Below are 14,688 nucleotides of genomic sequence, written 5' to 3' on the forward strand. Positions count from 1 at the left end.
GGCACATGTAACCTACAATGTATGCAGCAAGCTGCTTAAACTTTGTCAATGCCAACTCACAATCTAGGATAAGCGTGACAAGGTTGTCTCACACATGTACCAAAAAGAAAAACTTTTAAGAGATATCAATGCTTTTTTGAAAACTACGAAGAATTATAATATGGATTTATCTGAGATTAAAAGGAGGTCAAATCACAATGGCATGAAAGAATTCGATTTATGTTGGGACACGACCTAGTCATCTTCGAGGGATCGACAAGGAAATATCAACTCGGCCACCCCCTTCCAAGTTTATAAAGGTAATACTCGATCAAGAGCACCAGGCTCTCATCATACACAATCATTCAATCTTTATAACATAATGCTACTTATCATACTTTTAGCTTATTAGTTTAGATATTCAACTCAGGACCTGTTTGGAACCCCTAGATTCGGAACCCCTTATATTTGAAACCCCGTCGATTTGAAATCCTTCTATTGTGTTTAGAGTTGGGCATCGGATCGAGTCGGATCGGATTGGGTCCAACTCGACTCGGTCCGGATTTTACATGGCCTGACCCAAACTTGATCCGATATGGGACCAAGTCCGGTCATCTAACTCGATCCGATCCGATGCACTGCTAGCCTGACTTGAACCGAGTCCGACTCGGTCAGGAAAACCGAATCGGATCGGGTTGGGTACTGTTCGGATCGGGCTACGTAAATATGATGAGTATAAAACACCAGTTGATTTGTTTTAGCCACCCATTTTCTCATACTCATGTGGCTCACCTGATCAATGGACTAGTCAATTATTCGGGGTCGATGAACGACGAGGATCCCGGGAAAGCATGCCATATTGGTGGGACAGAAGTATATGCGTCTCCATCACATTTCCAACAAGGAATGACATAATTCCTGTTCGTTGAGGACTTTCTAGAACGTTGTGCATTTCACATGTCTCGATCTGTTTCCACTCCAACGTGCAAGTAATCACAAAGTTGATGAAGGTAGGGCCCTATTAGATGACGGCGCAGGTTCCACAATCCACACAAATTGAAGTATCAATCGACCAAGTTAACAATCATTTTTCTCCTTTTATTCTGGACCATCCAAAATTTCTCTCTTTATTTTCCGATATTCTGGCTGAAAAATGGGCATCAAGATATTTATTTTCAGTAATTTTTTTTTGTAGATTAGTAAAAAATTGGTGGGGTCACACAGATTAACGATTCCAATTTAATGATAACACAACCACCTGTGCCCAGGACCATCAATGCACTGAGATTTGTCCGTCGTTGGAAGGCCAGAGTTATTTTTAACATTATTAACAGATTAGATGGAAAATAAACGTTATGGTGGGGCCCATGTAACTTTGATCTAATTTGAGCCATTTGTACAACTCGGAGCTCGAGGTGCGTACACGCTCGTCTTCACACGACACGTATCTACAAGACTACAACAACCTGTCCTGTGTAACTTGCATGGGACGCAGATTAGCTACTGCCTACTGACAGGTTGAGTAGCTAAAGGCTAGAGCCTAGACTCCCTACTAAAGTGACGTGACCAAGTTCTGTGGGACCCACCATGATATATGTGCTGTATCTGCACCGTCCATTCATTTGGAGATATCAATTTAGGGCAGGAGCCAGAGAATGAGTCAGATCCAAAGCTCAAATGAACCCCACCACATAAAACAGTAGAGCGAGTGACGCCCACCATTAAAATTTTCTAAGGCCCGCAAAAGTTTTCAATCAAACTGAAATTTGTGTTTTTCCTTCTTTCATGTGTATCTTAACTTGTGTACATGTTGGATCTCAAATAAACATCATAGTGGACCTTAGGAAGGTTTCAACGGTAGGAGTCACTCTTCCCACTGTTTTTTGTGGTGGGGTCCACTCCAAATCTAGATCCGACTCATTCTTTGTCTCGTGGCTTGAAATGATCTCTACAAATTGATAGACGATGTGGATACAACACATGCATCATGGTGGGTCCCACAAAACCTGGTGACGTCACTTCAGTAGGAGTCTCTCTAGCTACTCAACCTGTCACTTGTCAGTAGCTTGCGTGTGATACAAGCAATTAATTTCAAATTTATCCAGGCCACACACGGTAGTATAGTTGGCATGCACGTGGGCCCACCATGAATGCATGTGGTTGATCCACACCATCCATTCATTTTTCTAGATCATTTTAGGGGTTGAACCCAAAATTTATGCATATCCAAAGCTTAAGTGGACCATACCATCTGAAAAAGTAGAAGCACTGATGATGCAAACATCCAATGACTCTATTTTAATCTCAACCCTTTATTTTTTTATCTATTTTAACTTCATACTATATGACTGGATCGGATCGGATCGGATTCCGGATCGAATCGGATCGGATTGGCATTGAACCGAACTCGATCTGATGAACGGTCGGATCAGACTGACCCTACTCAAACCGCACCGATCTAGGCCGTCGGTTCGGTTCGAATCGGGTCAGATCTGGTCGGATCGGGTCGAATTCAGCGGATCGGGTCAGACATGCCCAGCTCTAATTGTGTTTGACACTTTGGATTGAGAATCAACTTTAATCCCAAGGTAGCTATGCATGGTATATTTACATGGGTTTGAATTTAATCACTAAATCAACTTTAATATATCTAATTAATAATGTATGTAATGTTTTGACATAATGGTTGTAATAAGCCCGCCGAAATATATACTTTGCTAAAAAATGATGAAATTCTAAGTCTCGAATAGGCCACAAGCACAAGATCATTTCTGAGTGACTAACCAACGATTTTTAACCATTGATCTGCATGGACAATGTTTGGACTGTGTTAATCATCATATTAAAGTAATTATATTGATGCAATTGATAATCTAATTGTTTCAGGATATCATTGGTGGGCCATGTGCCCAGTAGAATAATAGTCTAGTGACACACGTTACACATGGAACTCTTGAAAGGATTTTATATGTAATCCAAACTCTCACCGTGGATTTCAAATCTCCTATCCGAGGGGATTTGAAACCCCTAGTTACTTTATGGTGCCAAGCAATCAGGGGATTTGAAACCCCCTCAAATCCCCCTAAATCCATGGTGCCAAATGACCCCTTACGTACGCCCATGCCGTGGCAAGATCAAAATTCTTAGTCTAGCTTATATTCACTATTGTTAAGCACCTTTGTTGTAGTACACCTTAAGAGTACATTAATTCAACAGCCTTCGTCATTGAATCTCATTGATCGCGAAGTTCTTACTTTGCGGATCAAACCGGTCACGTCCTACATACTAAATACCTTGATTGTTCTGTCAACGCAAGCAATCGTTGGTAATTATAATTATTTTTTTCTACTTAGCCTAAATTCATTTCTACTGATTGTACTTATCTTCCTCGATTAATAAAATCAACGATCTACTCTTAATTTTTAGTCTTATTTGTTCATCATCGCATTACTTAAAAACCAAAAAATACCATCATTACTGAAAGAAAAAAGTCATGAGTGCATGGCAAAAAGATTATATTCTAAATGACTAACTATGTCCTTCTAGATCCTGAACAACCTTGACAAGCCTTGTCCTAATTCAGTTAGTTCGGTGCATGGGGTCACAAGCGTTTAATTGATTTGAGTCGAATACAACTCTAGCATGCCTAACATTATTCTTAATTGCACACATTTAACTGAATTCAATCCATTAATAACACGCGTGCTTATGTGTCCATGTGCCCATGTGTCGAATTGAACAACAATAACTTGTATGCCAAGCTTACCATTTCCCATTAATTTCTAACTACTTGTGTATCATCAACACATTCTGCTAGGGTAAGAAAGTATTTCTGACAATCACGATCCTTATGGACACAGCTTTAATAGGATATATGAGGTTAGTGGATCCCTAGCTGTGGGGCCCACTGTGATGTATGTGCCTTAAATCTATGCTATCCATTTGTTTTTATAGATCCTTTTAGCGCATGAAAAAAAACCAAGCAAATTCAAATCCTAGTTGAACGCCATCACAAGGAACACATATAATTGAATACCCACAATTAAAAACTCATCGAGGGTGACTAAAATGTTTATTTACCATCCAATCTATTGATAAGGTTGCAAAGACCGGGATGAAGGGACACAAATATTAACTTGATCCAAAACTTTCGTGGCCGATAAAAAAAGTTTTAATGATCAATCACTATTGTATTCATTTTTTGATCATTTTCTCCATCATACAATTAAATAAGCTATGAAGATGGGTGGACCGTATGAATGTCAGGCAAATGCATCAAGGTGGGCCCACTATGAGGCACGACTGCGATGATCACCTAGGTGGGTGGGATCCATGACATTGGGGCTAACCATGAAGTATGTTCTTTAGATCATGCGGTATTATTACATATCATTTTAAGGCATGATAAAAATCAATGAAGCATATCAAAATAGCAGGTGGACCATATCACAAGAAACAGCGGTGATTGACCATTAAAAACTTCTCATGGGCCACAAAAGATTTTGGACCAAGCTGATATTTGTGTGAACCCTTCATCCAGGTCATTATGACCTCATCAAAGGGTTGGATGGTAAATAAACATTTCGGTGCCCCCCAAGAAGATTTTAATGGTGGGGATTCAATCATTTCGGATGGTAAATAAACATTTCGGATGGTAAATAAACATTTCGGTTGGATGGTAAATAAATATTTTAAAAAGGATGGAAGGCGTGGATGTAAGCTACATAAATGAAGATGGGCCCCACGGTCAGGGATCCGATCCACCGAAGCCGCGCCCAAAAGAATGGTTGTCCCCACAGCAATGCGCCCACGGGAGTCGTCTTTTTCTATCATTTTAGTCAGACGCGTCTGGCCCTATCTCTCTCCCATTCAATAAAAATCGAGTCCCTCTCTCTCTTTCTTTGAAACCCCGACACGGAACTCTCTCTCTCTCATATACGATGGCGACGGAAAACTCCTCTCCCCCAAAACCGCTTCAACAACCTTCCAATTCCAACCCAAACCCCACTACAGACTCCATCCAACCGTCCAATCCTACAAACCCTAACCTACCTTCCCCCCAAATTCCCCCTTCTCCTTCATCCATGGAACTCCCCCAAATTTCCTCTCCCCAACTCACCCTCTCTCAACAACAGCAACAGCAACAGCAGCAGCAGCAGCAGCAGCAACAACAACAACAACAGCAACAACCACAGCAAATGAACCCCTCCTTACAACAACAGCAGCTGCAGCAACAGCAGCTACAGCAGCTACAGCAACAGCACAATCTGACATCTTCGTCGAGTTTCCAGTTGCAGCAGAGCCTTCAACGGTCTACGTCAATGCCCAGGATCAATGCGATCCAGCAGCAGCAGCAGCAGCAGCCGCAGTACTCGATGAGGCAGCAGGCTGCCGGGATCTATGGGCAGATGAATTTCGGGAATTCGGGTGGGGTCCACATCCAGCAGCAGCAGCAGCAGCAGCAGTTGGGCGGCGGGATGTCGCGGTCGGGGCTGATCGGGCAGGCCGGGCAGGCGGGCGGGCACCTTCCCATGTTGTCTGGGCAGGCTTCTGCTCCGTTCAATATGCAGTCGCAGTTGCTTGCGCCGGTAATTGATTTTCATTTCTCTCTCTCTCTCTCTCAATCTTAGCTTTTGGATTGGTCAATTGTAGTTAGGATGGAAATGCTAACCCTGAGATTATTCTGGGTGCTTTTATTTGTATTATTTTTATTTGATATGTGGAACTCTGACAATTCCCTGATCGATGGCTGTCTCATTTAGATGGTGGAATTGTTTGCTTGAGAAAAAAAAAAGAAATGCTTGGCCTGAACTAGTGACATTTTCGCTAGGTCCAGGATTCCCCGATGGTGTGGCCCACATTCCAGTGATCCATGTTCGCCATCTGGTGGGCATCAAAGACGGTGGTCAAATTCTGCAGGAGGACACCCTCATAGGACAATCCTATACATCCAGTTGTTTGGCCATGTTATTATCGGATTGCAAAGGGATGGGTAAAAGTAAAACATACAGTCTGTACTCAACGTAATCAGGTCCACTGATCCATTGCTAGGATTCTTCAGAGGAGTAGATTCTCTTTCTTGTCCATTGACCATCCACGGGTGGGGCCCACTAGACGAACAGTCTGGAATCTCTGGATCACTGGAAGGTCGGTCCCTATTTGATGGACAGTTTGCCTGAACAGAAGTGCTGCTGGTTTAGGCCAACATGATGATTTTTGCCCCTCCAAATGATGGTTTTACCAGGCTGGAGCCGGGTCATTGCCAGAAAGTAATAATACGTCTGTCTTAATTGTGTGATAACTACGGAATATGATACACATAACTGTCAAAGAAATTTATGATATTCCATGGTCATGAATTAGGTGTTGAAGAAAGATTTTCTAATGATTTTTTTTCCCCCATTGCAGCAGAGGCAAAAGACAGCCTTGGTTCAAAATTCCCAATTCCACTCTGCTAATTCTACAGGGCAGTCGTTGCAAGGGCCGATTGGAATGTCGCTTGGCTTGAGCACGCAACTCAGAGCGAACGTGCCTCTTTCATATGTCCATCAACGCATGAACCATCCTGCGGCGATGAGGCAACAACAGTTGCCACAACAGGCATCGCTGGCCTCTCCCCAGGTACTTTAAAAAATATTGTGTTTTGTGCTACTAAAGAGGAGAGATGCTTCTAGTTCTAAGTATATTCCTGACTATATACTTCTATATTTATTATATTGGACTTTTCTATGTTATCTTTTGGAAGGAATAAGACACATACACTCGCAAATGAGCAATGCATCCACAAACATTGCCTCCTGACCACACATGATACACATTAGTCATAAACATGTCTTTTTCAAAGATCAGCAAAGGTGGGAACCTTGTTTTTATCCTCCAATAGTTGAAAGCAATCACCCTTGGTGGACCTTTTGTCACGCCCCGAAATTCGGTACCCAAGTTGGCTAGGCCCGAATCCGAATTCCAGGACTGTGAGTTGACTTTAAACAAAATATATACTACAACCCACATTATGTTCATGATTTTTACGGCAATCGGAATAACTAAAAGGAGTCAAAGTAATTATCATTAAATAGCATCTACAAATTAATCATTGAATATTTAATTACATTGATATAAAATAATAATAATAATAATCATATACATTAAACTTTAATTAATTTCTAAATAAATAAGAAAAAAAAATCTTCAATCTTTCCCAACTGATTCTTCATGTACAAACCCTGCAAAATAATCTATACGGGTGTGAGCACGACGGCTCGTAGGGTCACATCCTTCCCAAAATTGAAAACTCTATGTTAACACCAATACAACTTAATAAAATAAATAAGATCAATTAAGAGTATTAAATTGACATTTTACATGATAATAATAACAATTTGTATTTCATAATAACAAAATAAGATAATAAAGTCATCTAAAATCCTTTTTGGTTCAATCCAGGGTAGAACACCCGTGTGTGTTGATCCTTTTAGGGAATGACCCTAGGCAGAGCACCGGTGTTGATCCTTTTAGGGAATGACCCTCGGCAGAGCACCTGGTGAATAAACTTTTAGGGTAAATACTCAAGGCAGAGCACCCGTGTGTGTTGATCGTTTTAGGGAATCGCACAGGGCAGAGCACCCGTGCCGATCCTTTCGGGTATGACCCTGGGCAGAGCACCCGTACCGTGCCGATCCTTTCGGGAATGACTCTGAGCAGAGCACCCATAAAAAATACAATGATTCTTTTAAGGCAGAGCATCCATAAATTGAAATATATTTTTCATCATGTAATAATAAGGAAATAATTGTAATTTAAACATGCCACGATAATAATTCAAATAAATTATCTCTACAATATGCAACCAAGAAATCAAATAAAATAATATGCAATTAATGACAACGATCAGATAAATTTAATTCATAACAAATAATCAAATCAATCTATATGTTAACCTAAAATTTTCAACAGGGAAGATCACCTACCTGATTTAGTGTGACAGATCCCATGTATGATGGCTGGAAATTACGTGTAGACAGTCTGATTCGGTTCTAGTTATACGAAGTTCAACATACTTCTACAAGAAGCGACTCGGTGTATCCGTTGATGTCTTCCAATACTAAGATGTAGGTTGAATCTGAGGCTATGAAACGATGGAGATTAAAAGCCATTATGGAGAAGGAAGGTTGTGCCTGCGAAAATGGAACGAGTTTTCGCTTTGAAAAGAACTTGCGTTGGATGCTCAAGTTTTCAGTTTTGATGGCTAGGCTAGGCAGGGTCCACTAGTGATGGTTAGAGAGATCTAAGTTGTTCATCAGTTTTGCAAGATAAGGATAGATTGTGAACTTAAAAACGAAGAAGACCCGAATCTTTAGTGGGCCGCATCAAAGGTTTTTAGGCAAAAGATTTCAAGGGCCAGGGTTACTCGAGGGTCCGGATCTATTGGGCGGTTTAGATTGAGGAGTGGATCCCACCATGATGATGACATGCATGGTGGATGGGTTCATGTGCACAATTGTACGGCGAATAAGAAGGAAAGAGAGAGAGAGTCGTGGAGAAGAGGTTTGGTTGTGGGGTGACACACGTCACTTGTTGTTTTGGTTTTTTTTTGAATTTTTTTTTATATGCACGCTGGGCCCCACAAGGATGACACGACGAATCCACTCCATCCATTTATTTTTCTAGATCAAGTTAGGGCATTAGCCCAAAAATGAGGCTGATCCAAGGTTCAAGTGGGCCACATCATAGGGAACAGTGGAACCCAACGTTTTAAAAAAAAAAAACGGAGTGTTACATTCTACCCCCCTTAACAAAATTTCGTCCCCGAAATTTACTAGACTAATGTTTGTCGTCGAATCTTGTGGAGTGTATGCAATTGGCGGTGCTTGCGTTGGTGTTTCTTCTAGTTTTGTCATTCTCTTAAATGGTGATTGCTATACCCGAGTGTTAAAATTTGCTCCTCCTTTGGTGGTGTGGTAATGTATCCTTGGGCTGATGTGAGCGTCGTGAAGACTTATGATGTTGCCACTATTGTCATTGTTGATGTAGTTGCTCAGATTGTCGACGTGGTAATGTATCCTTGTAAAGTTGAATTATATTGTTTGAAAGTGGTGTCGTGGCCAGGTGTATACATGGGTTTGAGGTCGTGGCGCATGGCTCCTTGGACATGTCTGTTGATGCCAGTTGGTCTAACTTGTTGATGTGGCTGCTGAGGTGGTCCTAGAATATCCTGTGGATAGCTTTGCTATTGTAACCACGGTGGAGGTCGTTGATGTAATTGTCGAAATTGTTGTGGCAATCCTTGTGGATACGACGGAGATGAGCTCAAGGAATGGTTGTGTTGAAGAGTAAAGTGGAGATTGTCGGTGCAAGGATGGTGGCACATGCTATAGAGCTGGCCGGTAGACTTGCTGAGGTGTGGGTTCTTGACTCAGTGGTTAACGGAGATGAGGCGATTGTTGACGTTGAGACGTAGATGCTCCTTGAGTCCCTAAATATAGCAGTTATCGGGGTAAAAATGAAAATCATACTGGTACTGGAGTTGAGGCGCTCGGCATAGATGTGCAATGTGATCTTCGTATCCTTAATTGTAGTAGGCTAACGTGTGATCTCGGTGAAGTCTAATTCTTTTACTAACTCTGTCATACCTAATAATCTACCAACGCTTAAGGATCTCTTAAGGCTTACCTAGTTACTCTTAGCTACTTACTCGCATTTAATTTGTTCCCAAGGGCATCGGGTATAGGTGTTTATGATGGAGTGTTGTGATTCGTATCGCTCAGATATAATCTACCATTGATTGGACAAAGTTTATATATATATATATATATATATATATATATATAATAATAAGTATGTTGATAGAGGTGGGCATATTGGACCCGATCCGACCTGACTCGACCCGTTCCGAACAGAACTGATGACCAAAATCGGGTTTGATCGAGTCTATCCGTCTAGATCCGATCGTTTTTCGGGTCGGGGTCGGATAATGGTGTATCCGGATAGATCCAATCCAATAACCCGAACCGAAATGACCCGGACCGACCCGACCCAACCCAACCCAACCCAACCCGGAGCGGGTAGTCGGGTAGTATAAATACATTTTTTTATACCCCTAAATCTCTTACCCTATTTCTCATCTTCTTCTTCTTCAACGCTCTCTTCTTCCTCTCCACTACCCAACGCCATTTCTAACATATTTCTTTTCTTTCTTTCATCATGGTGGGGCCCACAGAGCACTGTCCAGTAGCCGGTCCCCTTCGGTAGTGTCAGTATCCAATCCCTCTCCAAGTCAAAGCTATTCGTCGCTCGGATGGGCCACATGCCATGCACGGTTTCAATCCTCCACGAATGAGAAGGTGTCTCAGACGTGTGGGGTCACATGGGTCTTAACAGCTTTTCTACATATATGATACTCGGCTACGTATGGCACTTGATACGCGTGGACTCGGAATTATTCACTTGATTTATATTAACTAAAAAATTTGAGTAGACCATGCACCGTACTGCCTCCATGAGAAAACCTGAGATCAGATTGATTGGACAATCCTATCATCTGATCCGTAAAAACTTGTTTGTGGAAATAAGACCGTTGGATTTTATAACCGTCCCACAAATGTCTCCACCATTCCTCGTAAGATAATCAAATAAGCTTAATCTCTGGTTCATAATAAATCTTCCCTATATACAATAATTTGGTAGGTTTAATTGGACTACTCATATGACACATCTGTAATTTCTAAGTGACTGTGTATGATCCATCACACTCCACCAGAGTATTAAATTTTCTCGTAACTGCAATTCAGGTGAAATCAGATTGCGTACTGAGTAACCTTATCGTACTTAGGAAACTTAGTTGGGCCCACCGTGAATGTATGTGTTTAATCCATGCCGTCCATACGATTTTTCAGCTCATTTAAGGGGATGAACCCAAAATTTAAGAATATCCAAACCTCAAATGTATCATACCACAGGAAACAGTGGTAGTAATGATTTTTCACCGTTGAAATCTTTATGTGCCCTATAGTGATGTTTACTTGCCATCCAACCTGTTCATAAGATCTTACAGACATGGAGGAAAGGAAAACACAAATATAAGCTTGATAAAAAACTTCTGTGGCCCACAAGAATATTTTCAACAGTGGACGCTCAGTTCACACTGTTTCCTGTAGTGTGGTCAGTTCAAGCTTCGGATATAATTCATATTTTGTCTCTAGCACTAAAATTATTAGGTAAAATGGATGCACAGAGTGGATTAAATATATAAATCATGGTGAACCTCGAAGAGTTTACTAAGTACGCTGAGCCTACTGAGTTACTCAGTTCCGTTTCCAATTCAAGCTCTATAGCAGTTTCGAGCAAAACAATGGGTTGGAAAGCGGTTTTAAGTAAAAACATGGGCGCTCGAGCTCTGAGTTGTACGAACGGTTCAAAGGATATCAAAGTTACATGGGCCCCACAGTGATGTATTTATTATATCTACACCGTTCATATATTTTTAGAGATCATCGTAGAGTATTATCTAAAAAATTATTAATATCCAAAGATCATCTGGACCACACCACAAGTAGCAACAACGAATGATTTTCACCATTAAATATTTCGTGTGGTCCACTTGATAGTTAGATCTGTCTTATTTTTCATCATAAGCCTTATGATGAGCTCGCCAAATGGATGGACGGTTTAGATATAACACATACCTCATGATAAGACCCACGTAACTTGCTAAGGTCGTTACAGCAAGTCCCCACTCACTGTATAAAAAAAAAGTCAGAGTGCTTTCGTGTGAAAAGCACGTCACTACATGGTGCAGTGCACGTCAACACTACTGATGACGCTGTTCAGAGCCATGTGGGGCCCACCTTGATGTATATGTTTTATCTAAGCTGTTCATCCATTTTGACATATCAATTTAGGCCTTGAGCAAAAAAAAGTATATATTAAAGGTTGAAGTGGACCACATTATATGAAAAGTTAAATTAAATTCACACATATCCGAATCGTACCCAACTCGATCAGATTCGGTTTCTCTGACCGAGTCGGACTCGGTTCGGGTCAGGCTAATCATGTATCGGATCTGTTCGGGTCAGGTGACCCGAATTTGATTCCGGATTTGATCGAGTTCGGGTCAAACCATTGCCATTTCGGATCCGATCGGGTTGAAACCAATCCGCTCCGATCCAAACTGATGCCCACCTCTATACGTTGAAGATTTTGTAGGATTGCAAGGAAGATTAGATGGTCTAAAAGACTTACACATGAAGATCAAGAGAATAAGAGCTGTGATATGTACTAAGGTTGTAGTGCAAAAAAAATTAGATTATGAGGATATTGTTCCTGCTAATGTTTCTGGTATTTGCAAGTATCGGATTGATCTAAAACTTTCTAAAACGATGCATCTATTAGTCTATTATACCTCTATAAAATTTCAGCTGAATCCAAAGTTTATAAAAAATCCTAAAATTCGGATAATTGGGTCTGCTCAGAAGTAAACGATTTCTAACTAGTATACATATAAATTAAAATCGGTATAGGAGAAACCTAGATTTATATTTTTGTATTATTTTTCTATAAAACTACACTTGTTAATCTACAACTAATATTTTGAATCGCCTTAAACGGAGTTATAATTAATTAGTTATGATTTTTATAATTCAGGTGTTTTATACTTACTATTGTTGTCCAACTCATCGTACTAGGCTAAAAATTCTTAAAAATTTCTTAGGGTCCAGTTTTGGGCTGTTAATTCAATGTCAAGCCTAATTAATATCATATTTGATGTCATACAGATACATAGGTTTTTTTTTTTTTTTTAAGGTCATATTTTATTTTATTTTTTATTTTTTTTATTACAAAAGCAAAAAATCTTATATTTAGATCTCTAATTCAATCTCTATCATAGGTCCTCGAATTGATTCTAGCCCAGGCTTAATCTAACTATTAGTGTAACATATATCAAAGGTCCTCATGAGAATCTAAAACCTAAGCTCTGATACCAATCTGTCACGCCCCGAAATTCGGTACCCGAGTTGGCCAGGCCCGAACCGGAATTCCAGGATTGTGAGTTGACTTTAAACAAAATATACACCACAACCCACATTATTTTCATGATTTTTACGGCAATTAGAATAACTAAAAGGAGTCAAAGTAATTATCATTAAATAACATGTACAAATTAATCATTGAATATTTAATTACATTGATATAAAATAGTAATAATAATAATATACATTGAACTTTAATTAATTTCTAAATAAATAAGGAAAAAAAATCTTCAATCTTTCCCAACTGATTCTTCATGTACAAACCCTACAAAAGAATCTATACGGGTGTGAGCACGATGGCTCGTAGGGTCACATCCTTCCCAAAATTGAAAACTCTATGTTAACACCAATACAACTCAATAAAATAAATAGGATTAATTACGAGTATTAAATCGGCATTTTACATGATAATAATAACAATTTGTATTTCATAATAACAAAATAAGATAATACAGTAATCTAAAATCCTTTTTGGTTCAATTCAGGACAGAGCACCCGTGTGTTGATCCTTTTTGGGAATGACCCTCGGCAGAGCACCAGTGTTGATCCTTTTAGGGAATGACCCTTGACAGAGCACCTGGTGAATAAACTTTTAGGGTAAATACCCAGGGCAGAGCACCCGTGTGTGTTGATCGTTTTAGGGAATCGCCTAGGGCAAAGCACCCATGCCGATCTTTTCGGGTATGACTCTGGGCAGAGCACCCGTACCGTGCCGATCCTTTTGGGAATGACCCTGGGCAGAGCACTCATAAAATTACAACGATCCTTTTAGGGTATAGCATCCATAAATTGAAATACATTTTTCATCATGTAATAATGAGGAAATAATTGTAATTTAAACATGCCACGATAATAATTCAAATAAATTATCTCTACAATATGCAACCAAGAAATCAAATACAATAATATGCAATTAATGACAATGATTAGATAAATTTAATTCATAACAAATAATCAAATCAATCTATATGTTAGCCTAAAATTTTCAACAGGGAAGATCACCTACCTGATTTAGTGTGACAGATCCCATGTATGATGGCTGGAAATTACGTGTAGACAGTCTGACTCGGTTCTAGTTATACGAAGTTCGACATACTTCTACAAAAGGCAACTCGGTGTATCCGTTTATGTCTTTCAATACTAAGATGTAGGTTGAATCTGAGGCTATGAAACGGTGGAGATCAAAAGCCATTATGGAGAAGGAAGGTTGTGCCTACGAAAACGGAACGAGTTTCCGCTTCGAACAGAACTTGCGTTGGATGCTCAAGTTTTCAGTTTTGATGGCTAGGCTAGGCAGGGTCCACTAGTGATGGTTAGAGAGATCTAAGTTGTTCATCAGTTTTGCAAGATAAGGATAGATTGTGAACTTAAAAACGAAGAAGATCCGAATCCTTAGTGGGCCGCATCAAAGGTTTTTAGGCAAAAGATTTCAAGGGCTAGGGTTACTCGAGGGTCCGGATCTATTGGGCGGTTTAGATTGAGGAGTGGATCCCACCATGATGATGGCATGCATGGTGGATGGGTTCATGTGCGTAACTGTACGGCAAATAAGAAGGAAAGAGAGAGAGAGAGAGTCGTGGAGAAGAGGTTTGGTTGTGGGGTGACGCACGTCACTTGTTGTTTTGATTTTTTTTTTAAATTTTTTTTTATGTGCACGATGGGCCCCACAAGGATGACACGACGA

General features: G+C 40.2%; 1 protein-coding gene across 11 annotated transcripts in view; it reads left to right on the forward strand.

Annotated features, from left to right (window-relative positions):
* Window positions 1-4,818: 4,818 nt before the first annotated feature.
* LOC131252797 (transcription initiation factor TFIID subunit 12b) overlaps window positions 4,819-14,688 on the forward strand; it is a 41,268-nt gene continuing 31,398 nt past the window's right edge. For 3 of the 11 annotated variants that reach the window (XM_058253508.1, XM_058253507.1, XM_058253509.1), the window contains exons 1-2: window positions 4,819-5,567; window positions 6,388-6,600. In XM_058253508.1, the coding sequence (XP_058109491.1) occupies window positions 4,920-5,567; window positions 6,388-6,600 (861 nt within the window). In that variant the 5' untranslated portion in view covers window positions 4,819-4,919. The remainder of the gene's footprint in view (window positions 5,568-6,387; window positions 6,601-14,688) is intronic. The other 8 variants (XM_058253505.1, XM_058253501.1, XM_058253502.1 and 5 more) reach the window with 6 other exon arrangements.

This window comes from Magnolia sinica, chromosome 8, assembly GCF_029962835.1.
Source record: "Magnolia sinica isolate HGM2019 chromosome 8, MsV1, whole genome shotgun sequence".
In the NCBI taxonomy this organism is placed as follows: domain Eukaryota; kingdom Viridiplantae; phylum Streptophyta; class Magnoliopsida; order Magnoliales; family Magnoliaceae; genus Magnolia; species Magnolia sinica.